The 17,640-nt window shown below is 35.8% G+C and overlaps 2 protein-coding genes across 2 annotated transcripts in view; one reads left to right on the top strand and one right to left on the bottom strand.

Annotated features, from left to right (window-relative positions):
- Positions 1-1,731, top strand: part of LOC128670372 (uncharacterized) — a 45,434-nt gene extending 43,703 nt beyond the window's left edge. The window contains exon 15 of the mRNA XM_053745991.2: positions 299-1,731. Within this exon, the coding sequence (XP_053601966.1) occupies positions 299-427 (129 nt within the window). The 3' untranslated portion in view covers positions 428-1,731. The remainder of the gene's footprint in view (positions 1-298) is intronic.
- Positions 1,725-12,474, bottom strand: LOC128670373 (uncharacterized). The gene is made up of 14 exons (XM_053745993.2): positions 12,049-12,474; positions 9,722-9,807; positions 8,848-8,890; positions 8,317-8,447; positions 7,372-7,892; positions 6,878-7,143; positions 6,562-6,649; positions 6,090-6,218; positions 5,540-5,705; positions 4,882-5,057; positions 4,322-4,451; positions 3,518-3,674; positions 3,037-3,176; positions 1,725-1,924 (listed from the first exon to the last, which is right to left on the bottom strand). Exons 1-14 carry the CDS (start codon positions 12,335-12,337, stop codon positions 1,805-1,807), a joined length of 2,442 nt encoding a protein of 813 aa, XP_053601968.1. The 5' UTR covers positions 12,338-12,474; the 3' UTR covers positions 1,725-1,804.
- Positions 12,475-17,640: the final 5,166 nt, after the last annotated feature.

Raw genomic sequence — 17,640 nt, 5'->3', positions numbered from 1 at the left:
TGCTTGATTTCATGGAGATTTTTTAACATTCTACATCTTCTGCTTGACCTTTTCCCCACTCATGTGGGGTCGGCACAGATTATGGTGGTATAAAACAAAATAAGTATTTTTTTAATTCCACATTAAAATTAAAATATTAAAATTATTTTTTTAATTGTTACATATTTGACAAAAATAACATAAATACATACTTATAGTGATTTTCTATAAACGTTTGATTGCAAAGACCAAGTTGATAAATTTATTGACGTGTGAATTTTATAAGTCATCCGATTAAATAAACCAAATTTTCCCACAGTTCGTCCTGTTCCTGGGACTAACAGTGATATCTTACGTCCTCGCTTTCATCATTTCCGTGGCGTTCGAAGCCCCCATGGTCACGATGCTGAAGATCATCGCGCCACAACGGAAACCACATAGAGTGTGATAGTGGAGTGCTACAGGGTTGCGTGCTCGGACCAATGTACAAAGATTTATTTTAAGTCGGTGTTTCTGCCGTCGTTTTTAGATATGGATTCAATGTGACAGAGATAAATGGAAACTTTGAAATATTCGTTTCTTTTTTTTATATACAACTGTGGTATAATACCGATATAATTTAACGGGGATTAAGTATACTGAGTTCATTTTTGTGATATTGTGTTGTATATGAGAACAATTACGTTTCCATTTATCTGTTTATGTGAGTGTAATATAGCACAACGATTACCTGACAAGCCAAAGGATCTCGAGTGAAGAAGAAGGCGAAACTTGATTTACAATTGGGAAGTTTGGGAAATTTTGCTTGTGTATGTAACTCTATTGTATTAAGTAAAGAACCAATACTGGTCCAATAATTGCGTAATTGAAAATTCACATTAAATTAAGGGTAGAATCAATTTGAGCAAAATAAAGAAGTGTAGATTTCATTAGACGTGTTTATAGATACTCTTGTTGACGTTATCGACAGTGGGTTTGAGCCTAAACATTTTAGGAATAAATGTCTTTACCGACACTAAAAATGTATTTGCTAGAATTTGGGAGTATTAAACTAATTTATGAATTCATATGACTTATATTTTTTAGTTTAATTATAAGACATGATGGGTCAGTTAAATGGATCCCAGTTTTAAATTATAATCATATTTACCTATATAGAATAGATGTGTGTGAGTGTGTGTGTGTGTGATTATTTTTTGCGTATATATTGGAATAATTGAGTAAGCGAAAGTTTAAAATCACTTTATAGATTTATTGATTTTTAATAGACCATGACCAAAATGGAATAGAATACTTGTGATTGCATTTTATTGATATAATAAAACGTTTCAAATAATTTTTATCTCTTCTTATACGTACCATTTCAATAATTATTTTAGTTTTACAGAATGAAGACAAAAAATTGAGTATCATCTCAATTTCATATCAATTTGTGTGTAATATTTATGTACGTGTTGTGTGATTGTCTACATTGTGCGTAAAGAATTGCTCAATATATTTTAATTAACTTGTCTGTAAAAAATCAATCCACGAACTATGAGGTAAAAAACTTAGGTGTCTTAAAATTTTCAAGACGGTGCATAATTTGTAACGTTTCTTAAAAAATATCCACTCAAATAGATCAAATGTCATACTTTCAATGTGTGTTTGTTTGTTTATATGTTTGTATATATCAATAACTTTGTATGTAAGTACCTAAACTGTGTAAATAGGTTGTAAATATTATTCTAGACATAAGTTTTGTACGAATACATTAGTTTTATTAAACATTACAAAATATAAATTAAATAAATTACAATGTTTCTCTTAAACAAATCCTTAAAATCTATTTATTGGCGCAGTCGGACAGTCTCCTCAACATGCAGCAGAATGGAATTTCCACCAAGAGTGAGAGCAGCAGAGATCCAAATAGGGTCAACAGCGCCGTGCCAGCAAAGTACGACCACTGAAAAAGAAAAGCGATATTTGGACTATACAAATTTAATCCTAACTAGCCAATCAGAGACTTATCCTTACATATTTTAAAACAAAGCCGCGCCTATCTATTCGCGATAAATTAAAAAACTACTGCACGGATTTTCATGCGGTTTTCACCAATAGATAGTGTGGTCCCTGAGGAAGGTTTACGTGTATAATTTATTAAGTATTTACCCGAGCGAAGCCGGGACGGGCCGCTGAATTATTATATTAACCTCAAGATCCTAATCCTAAAGAATGATAAATTCTACGACTTTGTTGTTACCACTTCAAGTTAATCAATCTTCTCAAAATTTTACATATAAGTACGAAGAAGGATATTTGGCATCATATCGGAAATTCAGACTAAGCCATAGGCAAAACCTTGTATTATAAAGACAATGTATAGTCAAAACGCAGAGTCAAAAACACTGGGCGGAGAAAGTTGAAAATTAAGAAATTATTATAGGTTCCATGTAGTGTAGGTGAGCACTAAGGGACGATTTTCATTAAATTGACAGGGGAAATGGAAAAACACGGAACACTACTCATTTTCTCATTATAAAAACATGATCAAAGATCACTATAATTTCATTAACCATGAAATTAACTCAACTAACATTTTGAACTGCTTCTTTTCTGCATAAATAGTACATATGTAAATATGGCAAGGGAAGTTAGCACGAGTATGTAAATACTCGCGCTGTCACTGCCGCCGCTCTCTCGATTATCGGTTTTTCGCGCGGAAGTCAAAGGACGAGCAGCGCGAGCACGAGCGAGTGTTTACATTCTTGCTTATTAAGCGGGTAATATGGCATGACATGTACACTGAGCTGACATAATGCTGTCGAACCAGCGACCTCGACGAGATCGACGTCAGACATTTTTGCGAGTTGATAAATAAAGAAGAGAGAGAGAGAATAAGAATATGAAGACTGAGTGTACAAGCTCACTCGCGTCGTTATTGCCGCAGAAGTATTTAGGGAAATATTTCCGGCTACTTCCGGAAATATTTCCAGAAGTAAGAAGTAGCGGCTGAGTGTAAATGTGGAGTAAGAATTCCAGACATTTCTGATATATTCCATAATCTGATATACTCACAATGCAGACAGCGTGCGCGCACAGCGCGGCGTCGGCGGGCAGCAGCGCGCGCGCTGCCGGCCCGTGCAGCAGCAGCGCGCCGTGGCTCAGCCGGCTGAGGCAGGCCGTCAGCCTGCTGTCCAGGATGCCGCGGGTCGCGGCTGCGACGGAACATCGTCAGCTATTTTTATGTATACCATATTTTATGGAAGAATACCTAAATATTATGTCCCTGCCCTGTCCCTATAGGCCTTTGGTAGTCTTTGGTAAGTAAGTCTTAAAACGCCTTGTGATCAAAGAGCACAAGATTTGAATCGTGCCACATGAGGTTTTATAACAATCAGACTCAATGTTTAGTAGTTTTCATAAATCGCAAAAATTTTCCGATGTTAGCAATAACGCATTCGCGAAAGGCGAAAAAACACCACACCACATGTCTCACAAAGAGGAGCAGTTGACTAATCAGCCATCTATCATTTGTCACCAGTTCACTATAAAGTACCTCTGTATTTGGTGGCAGCTAACAGTGTAGGCCACAGCAAAGCGCCAGGCCACGTCAGATGTAACCACGCAGCCGCCCATCCGTCCTGCAGCCACGGGAGCGAGCAGGACAGCAATAGCGACATCGCTGTCACCAGCCACAACCAGTACCAGGTCATCTGGTGAAAACGATGTTTTTTTCCAAGTTAGGAACGCTATTGTTATGTTTTATCTGTGCGTCACTTTCTGCAAACGTATAAATTGAAAGAATATAACTAATTTAAATGGATTTGTTATGCATGTCATGCTTTTTAATTAGTTTTGTAAAAATTATAATGGGATGACAAGTTCTGGAATAGAACGGAGTGAGGTATGAAGTACTTACTAACTCTCTATTGATAATGTGCGTCGGCGTTAAACGTAAAGAGACACATTGATTCGGCCGAACTGACATGGTCTCGATGTAAGGCATGCAGGGGCGTGGGTTCTAGATTCTCGATTTTTATTTTATTATTTTCGAATAATATAAGTATTAAGTCTAAACAGAGACTATGTCAAAGGCTCTGAATGGTCGAATATCAGAATACTTCTGGTGTCACACGAATTGACTGTGATTGTGATTTTAAAGTGCCTATTAGTATATAGTTATGTACAATTACATGAATATAACCACTATATTAACGGAACTTGGCTTCTTTTTTAGTGCCAAATGAAAAGTCAGGTACTTTCATCATCTAAACATCAGAAAACTGCAAAATAAATATGGCTTTCCTACATTGGAACACTTCCATGTTAATTACTTAAGTAGCAAACTATCGAAACTGACCTTGGAAACGTTAAGAATGCCGTCAGTCCTGTACAGCAGCCAGCCGGCGATGACGCCGGTGAAATACGGCACCACCCGGGCCCAGGGCCGGATGATGATGGTCGAATAGGCTGTGAACACTCCTGGCATACTGCGATACGAAATTGACATCAAACTGATGACAGATGAAGAAAACCCACTATTGACTTATCACTAACTGATTATTCAAGTATTCACTAGGTTTAGAATATTATATTAACGAGACTTTTTATTTAGCGCGGACATTTTTATTTAGAGCTGGATATATAGTCATACAAAGTGGTTGAACACAGCGTTGTCTGAGGCGACTAAATTCACTGCATTCCCAAAATCAGACGTACGTAAAACAACAGTCAAATCTTCAAAATATTTATAAAGGTTTATTTCTTACGCAAACCCTGGGCTTCAGGGTCTCACAACCGCGAATGCAGAGCATCCTCTACGCTACTTTTTTATATATTAAACACAGATGTAAAGGTGTTGGAAACGACAATGTTACATATAACATGTTTCAGAATATACAATAGTAGGTAGCAGCTAACCTAAACACATAGTCCCTGTACGCGGTGGTGACATCGGCAGCTGTGGTCGCCAGCAATGCAGCCAGCAGCAACGCAGCTATAACCCGTCCTCGTCGCCCGCTGCCCAGCGCGCAAAGCAAAGCCCCTGCTACGTGGAGTTGGCTCTCGGTTGATAGGTACCAGGATATTTGCATACACTGCGGAAGGTCAAGGTCAAGGGTCATTTAAACGTCACCACGGCTGAGACACAGGCATAGATTTATTTTATCTATGGGCACAGGCCTTTCTTATTTACTTAAGGATGGATAAGGTAAGGAGTATGGGCCTGGCATGACCCACCAATGTGGATTCGCGAGGTTTTTACGACTGCAAATACAACCGAAACAATTAGCTAATGTGTCTTCATTTTGTATGTTCGTTACTTCTTCGCGATCAAATTCGGCTTGATAAATTCTTACGAAATTTGGTATAACGTACTTTTTATCCCACAAGTACGCGATTCTTGTAGGATTTGGTCAAAAAGTCTGATAATCAGCGGCGCTTTATAAAGTAGATGGTGCTACTGTGCATAAAAACGTAATATAATTACGCGGATGCAGCAATTTGAAAACTACTAAAAAAGCTATGTCAATATTGAAGATACAGTGAATATCAGACAGCTATCACAATAAGCACTTACCTCTTCTTCAGCGGGATAGAGAGTGGTGATATATAGGATGTTCCTCCACCAGTGAATGTCACAGTTGCTGTGGTCTGCATCAGGTAGGGTCACGGCTGATGTGCGTATTGACATCCGGGCTACTATACCGGATAGGAATATCACGTACACATAGGAGGGTAACAACCTGAAATGCGATTTATCTCATGAAAAGATCCTCATAATTTGCACCAGGAAAGCACAAAGATGGTGTTATATTTATTGTAAAAAAAAATATTCTTGAAAATTTTGTTTCTCCATACAAAGTTGCAAATCAGTCGGATACATACGATATGTAGACGATAGGTCAGATGCATTTTGAAGTAATGAGACTAAATGATAACACAGTCGATAAGAGTCGGACACAGAATACAATCGAACTAAAAATATAATTCGATATAGATACAGCAATAAAGAAATATATTGAATGAACCTACACACCTGCTAAACCAAAATAAGTGGGAATATGTTTTAGAAAGAGATAAAACATGAGAAAATACAAAGATGAAAAGAAATATTCTAAACTTGGTACCTGACAGCTCTGTTAGTGATAAAGCAGACATATTGGAGGATCTGCCCAAAGAAGCCTCCGAAGCTGACCAGCTCCTCCACTGTGTAGTGACTCCGCAAGTAGAAGTAGTGGTGGGAGCTGAAGAGGCCGCTAAAATAAAATAACACAAGTAGTTTATAATATACACACACAGGCTATTAGAGACGTTTACCCCCTTGGTCCTGTCAGAATGGAGCAAATCCAAGAAGTGCTTGATGTCGTCAATGTTCTGACTCATAAGGAAGGTGGAGATCGTGTATAGTGGAGAAGAAATAGTAGGCACAGACAGCGGGCTTCAAAGCTCTATGGTTGAGGAAACATTCGGGAGATGCTTAGATGAGAAAGATTTTTAAAAGTAACACTACAATGATTTGATAAAGTTTATCGTGTCCAGAATCAAAGTCATTGTGGTCTGACAATGACTTGAGTTGGAAAATGCAGACAAGTTTCCTACCTCACAAAAAATAAGGTATCAAACGCCAGGGTACCCGTTGCCAATATGTAGTACATGTAGTCATGGTTGTATATACTCATATTATTTACTGGAAAGAAAAGAAAACATTTACTGCAGCTTTAAATATTGTCCGGGCCACACCACTACACATTGATTGGGCATTTCGGAGTAGCAGCAATCATTGGAACCGCCAGTCGTATTGTAAATATACTTTTTTTTAATCACAAACAGGAATCTGTCTCAAAATCCCAAAGTGGATTCCCAGGAACAGCTAGAATTAATAGTATTGTTATTCGGTAATTTGATTGTAACAAACCTGTAGCATAACTAACAATCACAGACACATGAATGAATATCACCCAGAGAGTGGCGACAATCTTCATCAAATGCATGACGGACATGTTCTTATTAGCCATGTTGGTGTTGAAGATCCTCATCCAACAATATTTCATGGAGAAGCACAGGAACAGTCTGCGGAGGATGGGGGAGCTGGTGTCGTGAGGGAGGCTTGCGACAGAACTGTATTTGACTCGAGGACAGGGCGGCAGATTTTCTGCCTTTTTGGGGTTCTTGCATTGTCTTCTGTAATTAAACAAGTTATAGAAAATTGTAGACGTAAAAAGTACTTCATACACTCATCTTCCGTAATTTCAATGTCACTAAATCACAAACACATGGTATTTTTATACTTTCTTTAAAAAAAGTTAGGCGTGACACGTAAAATATTTGTGAACATGAATAATGTAACCAAGAACGATGGTATTTTTTGAGTATCCTTACATTTACGTAATAAAATCCATAAATTGTTACCTGTATTTGCCGCATCTGTTGCAACTACCCGAGGCTCGCTCTGCATTGACTACGTCCAGCGTAACAGGAGGAGCTGGGTTCAAATCCACGTCCTTCATCGCCACCAGACTTACATTGTTGAAGTTGCTTGCCGCAGACACATCATTACATATATTATCTATACTTTCATTGTTTTTCCTATCGAGAAACCTGTTTATATCTGTGTTGTTATACTTTTGGAGATCGAATGTTATGGATCTTGATGCTTTTTTGCATCTAAATAGTTTCATATCTAAAGCTGTAGCAGTTATAGACGTAACTATAAGTATAACAGTGATCGCAAAAAGGACAATGGCTCCTAAGTCGTGATAGAAGTCGTAATAATCGTCTATTTCTCTTAAAGAAGCCATTTTGACGACACGTGGGCTAGTTCGGTTGGATTTGAGGTTGTCGGTCAGCATCACTGAGAATGTTAGGACAGAAGTTATGTCTTCTCTGTCACAGCTTCGAGGCAGGCATAGGCCTATTGTGATGTCGAATTGCTAAAATATAAAAATAAATACTGTGAAATTATATTCACTGTAATGATGTGGCTTTTACTAATGATGTATATTTATTTATATGTTTATTAATAAAATAGGTTTTTAACTTCTCTACTGGCATTTGTGGCTTATGATCAACCACCCAAATTCACCTAGGTGGACCACGGGAAATTCCGTGTGATAGCGGCCAGACAATGTGCAAAACGTCTTCAAACGAATAAGATTTCAGACATTTAGATTCAGATTCCAATTGTATTTACAAGTCACAAGTTACATAGGTTGGTTACGTGCATACGTTGATAGTACAAGTGACATCTGCAAGGGCACAGCAAACACAGAGGGCAACGAGATGCCTGCTTTATTTTACGAATGGAAAGCTGAAAGCATCTTAGTCTCTTATCCTATGAAAAAAATATGAAATTACCTGAGCGAAGTTAGTATTAACGACAGTCATGTAGATTTTGGCTACAGAATACGCCAGCCTGAACTTAGGGCGCGTCTGTTCCACCAGCGGGTTGACACCTTGCACGTCCGTACCAATCGTCCAGTCGTATTCTGAACATAAAGCAACGTATGTGTATATCTACAATTTATTTTATTTATTTATTTGTTAGGCACATCAATAATATAAACATGTAACATTAAACAAAAGTCATAATAAAAACTTAATACTAATGTTTATTAAAGCATTAATATGTAAAGCATATGGTAGAAAAGAAAAATAAATATTCTTAAATTTTTGTACACGACAAATTAAAAATATTAGGCAATTTGCCTTTGCAAAACTTTAACTTTTAGTAATTTTGGAATGTCGTGATTCGCCATTCATTGAAAGTTTATAATAAACCTAGTAATAGGCGCCATACCACTTGTTCATGTTCCACTAGACGGAACCAAAAAAGAATCTTTTACATAACGTTAACAATCTAGTTTTAGATAATACAATGTCATTTACCCAATAAATCCTTAGGCTTCATGGCTTCCCTTAGATTCTTGTCCTGAAACCAGAACGTGACATAACTAAAACATCTTTGGAATCCTCTGTAGACATCACTACATAAAAATAGTTTCCCGCTGTATCGCTTAGATCTTTAAAATTACACAACGGATTTTGTTGAGGGTATTTTTAATGTAATTCCAGAGGAAGGTTTATATATATGTAACATGCATAATATAGCACCCGTGGGAAGACGGGGCGGGATGCTAATAATTAACACAGCGAGCAGTCCACTAATTGCTTGTGAAATATATACACAGAGTACGTTAAGTTCACTTTAAATGATAGATATCTTGCCTTATAAGTGTGCTATGACCTACCAAATTCAAAAAATTTATTCAGAAATTAGACCCTCACGGGCACTCTTTCACGTAAATTTGTATATTAAATAGTTATTTCTTACAAGCTACAAACTACTGGCATTTCGGAATGACCACTGCTGAGAAGAAATACCGAAAGAAACTACCGAAGGGAACATTTGAACAGTGTTGGTCCCTATCATGCCAGAAGGGCTTACCATTATTGTTTCTCACAATTTTTTTTCTAATAATATATCAAAGTACATAATGTACATATTCAAAAAGTGTGCTGATAAAATATATATATATATATATATCGATGTGAAACACAATTAACTTACACAAAAATATATGAGAAACGAGATGACCAGTTCCCTCTGGTAGCACCCGTTCGCGAGTTGACGCATGGGTCAGCCATCGCGTAGCTCAACCATAATAGAGGGAACCTCACGACCCGGCCCACGACGCCACCACCAGATTGACCATTTGAGTGAGCATGACACACCATGATATATATTCTTATTTATTCTTACCATATCGAAGCACTGCCGCTTGGAGCCGAGCCAGAAGCGCTGCCCTGCGAATATACCCGGCTGGTATCGTCCGGACGAATCCGTTACTGTAATGCAAATATTGCAAGTTGTTTTATAGACACTGAGCAGGTAAACATACGTTCGGTCCACCTGATGCTGCGCGGGCGCCGCCTTTTCTTTTCTACTGAGTGCCCTAAGGCCTGGCTGTGAGTTATCGAATTTGGAACATAACTTTTGTTAGAGTTCGAGTAGTTGTAGGTAGAAGTAGGACTAACTCCTATATACCTACAACTACCCTTGTTTATTTTTGTCCAAGACCTTTGGATACGAAGTATGCTATTGTTTCTACTTGATTTTTTATTAACTACAACGAGAAGACAGCGTACATAGTAACAGTCCACCTTGTTATATGGTCCTTCGAGCCGGATACGAACCAGCGTCCTATGGAAACACAATATATTATTACATAAACGCCACATCTTTCGGTGCACGTAATAATATATCATTAAATATTGTGCTTTTTAATATGAAATTATCTAATTAATTAAAAACAAATATTAAAAGATTGTATAAACCGATTTCGTTTTCACTGCAGTTTGTTTTTTAATCCAATCCATTTACCGTGTCCACTCTCCCGTTCACAACGCACTGTTCAACGCACGTATCCACATCACCCGCGAGAATTTCAACTCAAACTAATTGTCATAAGACTGTTGTAGATGCAATTGAAATTGGTATTGTAAACAGAATATCGGTAACACTAATCGATATACGCTAGCATGATTTATTAGAGGTATTTGCATGAAAAAAAGTGAGAATTCGCTGTAATTTTATTCAGCGCACGAGCCAATTTATCGATAGATCGTCGAACTCAGCTCGGTTATAACGACAGTGTTGTGTTATGTAATTAAATAAAAGCGTTTGTAACAATGTATTGACATCTTTCTTTCTTCGTTGTTGAGATGACAGTTCTCGCTTCCTATTTCAATTACCGATTGAAGAAACTCGATAATTCTATTGTTCTAGTATATTTTACAAAGTTCTATTGATAGGTAGTTAGGTACATACAGGATAGATGGTGGTTCTCAGAGCCGTTTCAACGGCTGTGGCCGCGATCCATCAATTTTCTTGAGGATAGAATTATTTCTAAATTCATATATTCCTAGAATTGACATTATCAAACTACCTACGGTTAAAATTTGAAAACTTTAAAGGTCAGCACGGCCGCAGAGGTGGAAACGCTCTGAGATACACCGAAATAGGTAAGAAAGTAGTTAGGCTAGGTCAGGGATGATATGCGTGCCAAATGGCAAACAGATTCTTTAAAATTTTAAATTATTTTACGAACACGCTGGGTTTCGCGGCGTCACGCCGGCAAACAGATTCTTTAAAATTTTAAATTATTTTACGAAAACCCTGGGTTTCGCGGGGTCACGCCGACAAACAGATTCTTTAAAATTTTATATTATTTTACGAAAACCCTGGGTTAAGCGGCGTCACACCGAAAGAAATTAATAACACTGACGCTATACCGGTTAACTGAATATACCAAAACCGACAACTTTTCGTGCATTTTTCGAAACCAATAATTAATGACTTGTATTGAGATACGAGTCACGGTTCGTTTAACTTTATGTGATAATCGCGACCTACCCACGTTTACTGTTAGTCTGTAATCATTATATTTGAGAGGTTACGGGACGGGCGGACAATAATTTTGGATCGTAAATCTTAATAACATCTTAGTTACCGTACATATAGTACCTAATACTTTTAATGACCCAATAAAAGATGTCTTATACCGATTACACTATAGGGGAACTCAGATGCCGCTGCGTATGAATGAGCATGACATAATTTGTATGAGAACTTTTATTTACCGCAATGAGAAACCGGCAATGTATACCGAATCCGGCAAAGTCTAGCGAACTGTTTAGCGATAGAGTATGCCGGCAATAAATTCCTAACAGATCAATTGTTAGCTGCTGGCGCTAACGCTTTTGGCTTTCAGCCTAAGCATATCAAAACACAAAAGTCAATCATGCTTATCTTGACCTGACCGCATTATGACCACCAGCCACAGAAGTTGTTGTGATGATGTCAAATATGAGACTATTTCCCTGGATCCGCCTAGATGCCAGCTATACGCTATTGGCGAACAATTCCCCTAAATTTGGCGGATTCACTGCGGTAAATAAAAGCTCTAAAACAAGCGGTAAAAATAGTTTAAGTTTGGCGATAGTGTGTAGACGGCATTAAAACTGAGAACTGGCCTGACGTGATTTGCTGTATAAACATATTTATTTCAATTAATCAATGCAACTTACCCATGTAAGCCCAAAGGCGTCCTTTCGCTAAATCCTCGTAGAGCTGCGTTAAATTCTTATAACAATTGTCACTCAACGTAATATGAACACCATTTCTTATTTTGGGCCACACGGACGACAAGAAACTAGGGTCGTAAATACTGAACATATTTTCAAAAATATCTCCGCGCACCCGCAAATTCTTTTCATGTTTCGCCTCCTTTTTCGAATGATTTCGGCGGGAAGGGAGCCGCGTGCATCCTACCAGTACTATTAGAAACAAAAATGTCAAACAAACTTTTTTGTACATTTTTAATTTTGCATAATTTTACGGCCAGTAATTTATTATATATTTTAATGAATAGTTGTATTAAAATATTTTTCTTTTTTCCCGGTTAATGACGCGAGTTCGTGCGTTTTCTACCCAGTCTCACTCTTCAATAAATTACTGATTGAATCTTACAAGACGTTGTACAAATGAAAGTGGAGCCGAGTGTTTTTGCCTTGTAATTTAATGAATAAATGCTGCTGTAATTACACGAAATTGTTAAATAAGAGTAACAAATAATATGTGCGTGTGCTCTGAGGGCCACTCTCTCGAATTTCTTTGAAAACATGTTCAGGATTTAGTGAAGATTCCCAAAGAATTGTGAAAGTTGGAACCAGATTTTGTGAAAATCAAATAAGGGAATTATGGGCTTTAAAGTTGGACCCTCAATCCGCACATAGAGGATTGAGGGTCCACTTGTACCGGATAAACTAAGGGCACTAAAGAAAAAGTCTTTACGCCAAAATGTAAGATAATGCCAAGCAAAAATTGCGGACACAAGAAATTACAAGAAAAACATTGTATTATTTTCCATACCTGCGTTCAAAATGGACCCTCACGTGGAAAGATTATTACGCTTATAATAACAAAACCATTAACTTTTGGCTACTCTTTGAAACCCTATATTATAGTATATAAATTGTGACATTTTGTGAAAGAAATAACAGATCACGATATCATGTTGGTTAAAAATTATCACCTAGTTAAAATTCGGACCCTCAGTCGTCCACTTTTTGGTTTTCGTTTTGTTTCGCTTAACGTATGATAGCTAACAAAAACACAAAATTGTCTCCTTTTGTGGAAAAAAATGTGCTACAAATACAGTACCATTGGTTAATAAAAACATCTTTTATTGTATAAGAAAATCAATTTTAATTTAGTATGAAAATAATGAAATAGGGTGACAACATTTTGCATAACTTACTAAAAATTATTACTAAAAATAGCTTTTTCAGAATGTTTTTTTTTAAATGTCTAAAATTTGTAATGGAAGCAGCGTTGGACTTCATTTACCCTTTTAAATTGCAGCATAGATTAATAAATGTAGAGTTATCGGTATTAATAAACTTGGTTCGATTTTTCTCTTATTATCATCATAACATTGGAAATTACTATTTATTAAAACATGACATTTGTAATGACCAATACTATCTGAAAAGGGTGGAGGAACAAATTCAATAGCTCCGATGAGTTCATATACCTTTGATTTTATTCTTATTGTATATGGAATATTCAATAAGCAATGCTCACCGGTACCGTTTAAGTCAACTGTAATTATAACGTGTAATTCGTAATTTACAGATACGTTAGAGCCACAATGAAGACATAACTTCGATGATTCGTCAAAACAAATCGCGTCCTCCAAAGACTCAATCCCAAAAACGGATAACATATCCAAATTGAGTGGTAAGAAAGCAAATTGTCTTTCAATTGAAATCGATGTACAAAACTCGTTAACACATCGTTTTGAAAATAAGGCACTATAAAAATGATTCAAAAGAACAGTTTCATGAAAACTTGCCACATTACTTTGGCAATCAACAATAACGACGTCGTTATTTAATTTTAGTAAAGATTCTTTAAAGTAATGTTTGAGTGCTAAATCTGCTCGGATTTTGTATGGATCGTAACTTATTGTTGTACCTGCCAAACATTTAATGTACATTGAGATTAATTCAGAGCTGAACATGTTAATCAAATCATGTATATATTGATTTTGAATATAACCGAAACACAAAAGAAAAAATGTTGAATCTAGTCCGCACGTATTTATAATTTTTGTTTGTCTATTATTAACTTCAACAGTAGAACATAAGTTACCGTTTTGCATATGTTTAATTTGTTTAAGTATTTTAGTAGCTGTATCGTCATCTGTACCTTCTCCTCTCCAATTTTCAACTAATGAAGGCTTATCTGAAAAAACGGAGTCCTCATTAAGTACTTTAACTAACTTGGCCTTTTTTATAATTTGTTTTTTCTGAGAATGTTTCCTTTTTCTTCTATTAACACCTGTTTTCTTCACAACTTTATTGGTAACTCCATTTTCTAGGTCAACTTTTGAGGACTTAAGGTCACCTTCTATATATTGTGCAAAAATCTGAATGAATTCATCTATTCTGTATTTCTGTGTTTTAGTTTTGAAGATTAAATGTTTAATTGTTTTAAAAAAGCTTTCCACACCCGCAGACGATGGAGTCAGATTGTCAGATTTAAAATGAGAAACTAATATATTAGACCATAGTGGAAGTTTGAATAATATCCTACGCAGTGTAGCCGCAATTGTCGGCAAATAGAATGGATTGTCTTCTCTAGCATCAGTATCGTGATTATCGTTATTGTTTTTTTTTTAAAAGAACTTCTTTATCAAACCAAGAAAGAAATCGTTATTAACTTCATGTTCCTCAATTACAAAATCTATACTCTCGGTGTGTTCATTATCATCTAATGGTGGAGAACAAACGTCTTTATTTTTTAAAATGCTCTCGAGTTTTCTTTTTGTAAAAGATATTTTTTTACTGTAGCACACGTCTAATATGTCCTTAATAGTACTTTTCAAATTATCAAAATCTTCACATTTTTTTAAATAATATATGCATCTAATATAGAATAATTTGATTTCATTGTCAATTCCTTGTAGACATGGTAAATTGTGCAACGTTTTGATGAAGTGGCTCGTATCGAGTCTAACATAAACAGGTGGCATTTCTAGATTGGTTCCACTCAAAATATAAAATAAATGTTCAATGTATGTTTTAGTAGAAGTGAATTCAGTAAAAGTTGTGATCACAGCTGATATTAATGCTGCACAATCATCAGTTATGACTTCTTGAGGCTTCATCCCATCTACACTATAATTCCAGATCCTTAACCAATTACAAATAGATACATGGCTATGAGAATCAGTTACCATCTGAAAAATTGGGACGGAACGCAAATTTTTATCGCACGTGATTAGTCCTTGGTACAAAAACAGACGTTTGGTAATAGTTGCACCATTTGGAAGAGAAACTGCTTTAAAAATTGAGCCTGTAGCATCAATAGTTATTGTTGACCTATTTGTTGTTTCACAGTACACTTTGTAGAAATCAACTTGTTGTTGGCTCCAAAAGTGGACAGTAAAATTTGGAAATGTAATAATTTGGCGAAATAAATTTTTGTATTTGTCGTCATGAGACATAGTCAACAAAGATAAAACTACATCATTGTGAAATTGCCGGCCAATCCTTTCATCTGACTTAATTTTCCGTAGGGCACTAATAGTTGGTAATACCGGTGGAGATGATACATTTTTTAAATCATCAGGTCCCTCAGATAATAGCTCAGAAGCTAAATCTTTGTGCACTGCGATAGCCGGTCTGTGTTTTAATATCTTCGCTAACTTTTGTCGCTTATACGGGCTCAGCTTAGATTTTTTTAAGACATTGTGTTTGTTTTCGAGACAAAAGTTCGATACACTGCAGGAGGCTGTATGAAAATTGTGAGTCCTTTTAAAAATATTAACATTGATTTGTGCATTGCACTGAGAACAGTGGCCTTTAACTACGACTTGTTCACTTGAAATTTTGCTCGTCTTTAGAACCCATGTGCACGGTAATTTTGAATTCAGCCAAATATTTTCTTTTAGCATTGTCGACCATTTAAATTTAGGTAAAGTTAAATAAGTCCTGTAGCGGTTAGAATCACACCGTTTCTTGATAGATCGAACGGGTTTAATTTTTTCCCACTCATGTACATCAATATCAAACGAGAATGATGAAGAATTATTGACCGACTCTTTAGCAGACACAGAATCAGCAGTTGTTGTGGTGTCTATTGAAGGGTTGGTGTCGATAACATCGCTGGACAGGTTTTCTGTACTTATAGAACAGCGATGCCGCAAGAATGACATGTGCAGAGCTTTACTAGACATTCTTCCATTAATTTCTTGAGACATTTTTAAAAATATTGGATTGTTATATTTAATGTGTACATCTTGCAGATTAGCTATATATTTTGTAAATAATGATATTTGTTCTTCTATTGGAACAGATGGTATGCGTCCTCTTGGCATGGTTATAGGTCTGTTGAGAAAAATCCCTATTATATTATTAAATAAAATATACGTTATCAATAATTTAGAGAAGATTTTAATCAAATTTCATAATAAAGACATCATACATCTGGTAAATTACAATAGTACACTATAACAGGCACTTATGCGTAAAAACATTATAGATACCTGGGCGAGAAAAATCTGACATCAGTGTAGGTCAGATATACACGTGAAAAAAATCAATATCATAGCAGTATATTCAACTTTAGGAGAAATTTAATTAGTGTGTACCTAATAGTAGTTGTTAAATTATAAGACTAGGTAGGTACATATCGAAATCAGACTTACTTTAAATCAAAAGTTTGATTTCCTTGAACGCGAGTGTCTTGCTTGTACAAAGATACGATTGCACATTAAATATTTATAAATGTATTAACGTAATTATCACTGTTTCATAGAACTCGCAACAAATCCTTATCACCAATCACTTCCGATGCACTCACATAAACGATATTGCTTACTAAACTAATAGCGACTATTGTGCAACACAAAAACATCACTCAGAATTAACACTACCTACATTAAAAATTAAAGGTGGGCAAAAACAAAATTAATGTCACCCTACCCACATACATTAATAGTCAATTCAGTGTAAATTAAAATTTGTTGTTTTAACGTAATTATTATTATTAACAAATTATATCAATTATTTAAAAGGGTAAATGAAGTCCAACGCTGCTTCCATTACAAATTTTAGACATTTAAAAAAAAACATTCTGAAAAAGCTATTTTTAGTAATAATTTTTAGTAAGTTATGCAAAATGTTGTCACCCTATTTCATTATTTTCATACTAAATTAAAATTGATTTTCTTATACAATAAAAGATGTTTTTATTAACCAATGGTACTGTATTTGTAGCACATTTTTTTCCACAAAAGGAGACAATTTTGTGTTTTTGTTAGCTATCATACGTTAAGCGAAACAAAACGAAAACCAAAAAGTGGACGACTGAGGGTCCGAATTTTAACTAGGTGATAATTTTTAACCAACATGATATCGTGATCTGTTATTTCTTTCACAAAATGTCACAATTTATATACTATAATATAGGGTTTCAAAGAGTAGCCAAAAGTTAATGGTTTTGTTATTATAAGCGTAATAATCTTTCCACGTGAGGGTCCATTTTGAACGCAGGTATGGAAAATAATACAATGTTTTTCTTGTAATTTCTTGTGTCCGCAATTTTTGCTT

This window comes from Plodia interpunctella, chromosome 5, assembly GCF_027563975.2.
Source record: "Plodia interpunctella isolate USDA-ARS_2022_Savannah chromosome 5, ilPloInte3.2, whole genome shotgun sequence".
Taxonomy (NCBI): domain Eukaryota; kingdom Metazoa; phylum Arthropoda; class Insecta; order Lepidoptera; family Pyralidae; genus Plodia; species Plodia interpunctella.
This window is presented reverse-complemented; position numbering and strand designations above follow the sequence as displayed.

What these genes read in the sequence shown, in the direction of transcription:
- LOC128670373 (XM_053745993.2), bottom strand. Translation starts at nt 12,337, where the DNA reads ATGTACAAAAAAGTTTGTTTGACATTTTTGTTTCTAATAGTACTGGTA. An exon ending in ATCACTAACAGAGCTGTCAG is followed by an intron (nt 5,706 to 6,089) that starts GTACCAAGTTTA and finishes ATCGCATTTCAG; the next exon opens with GTTGTTACCCTCCTATGTGT. An exon ending in TACAGGGACTATGTGTTTAG is followed by an intron (nt 4,452 to 4,881) that starts GTTAGCTGCTAC and finishes TTCGTATCGCAG; the next exon opens with TATGCCAGGAGTGTTCACAG.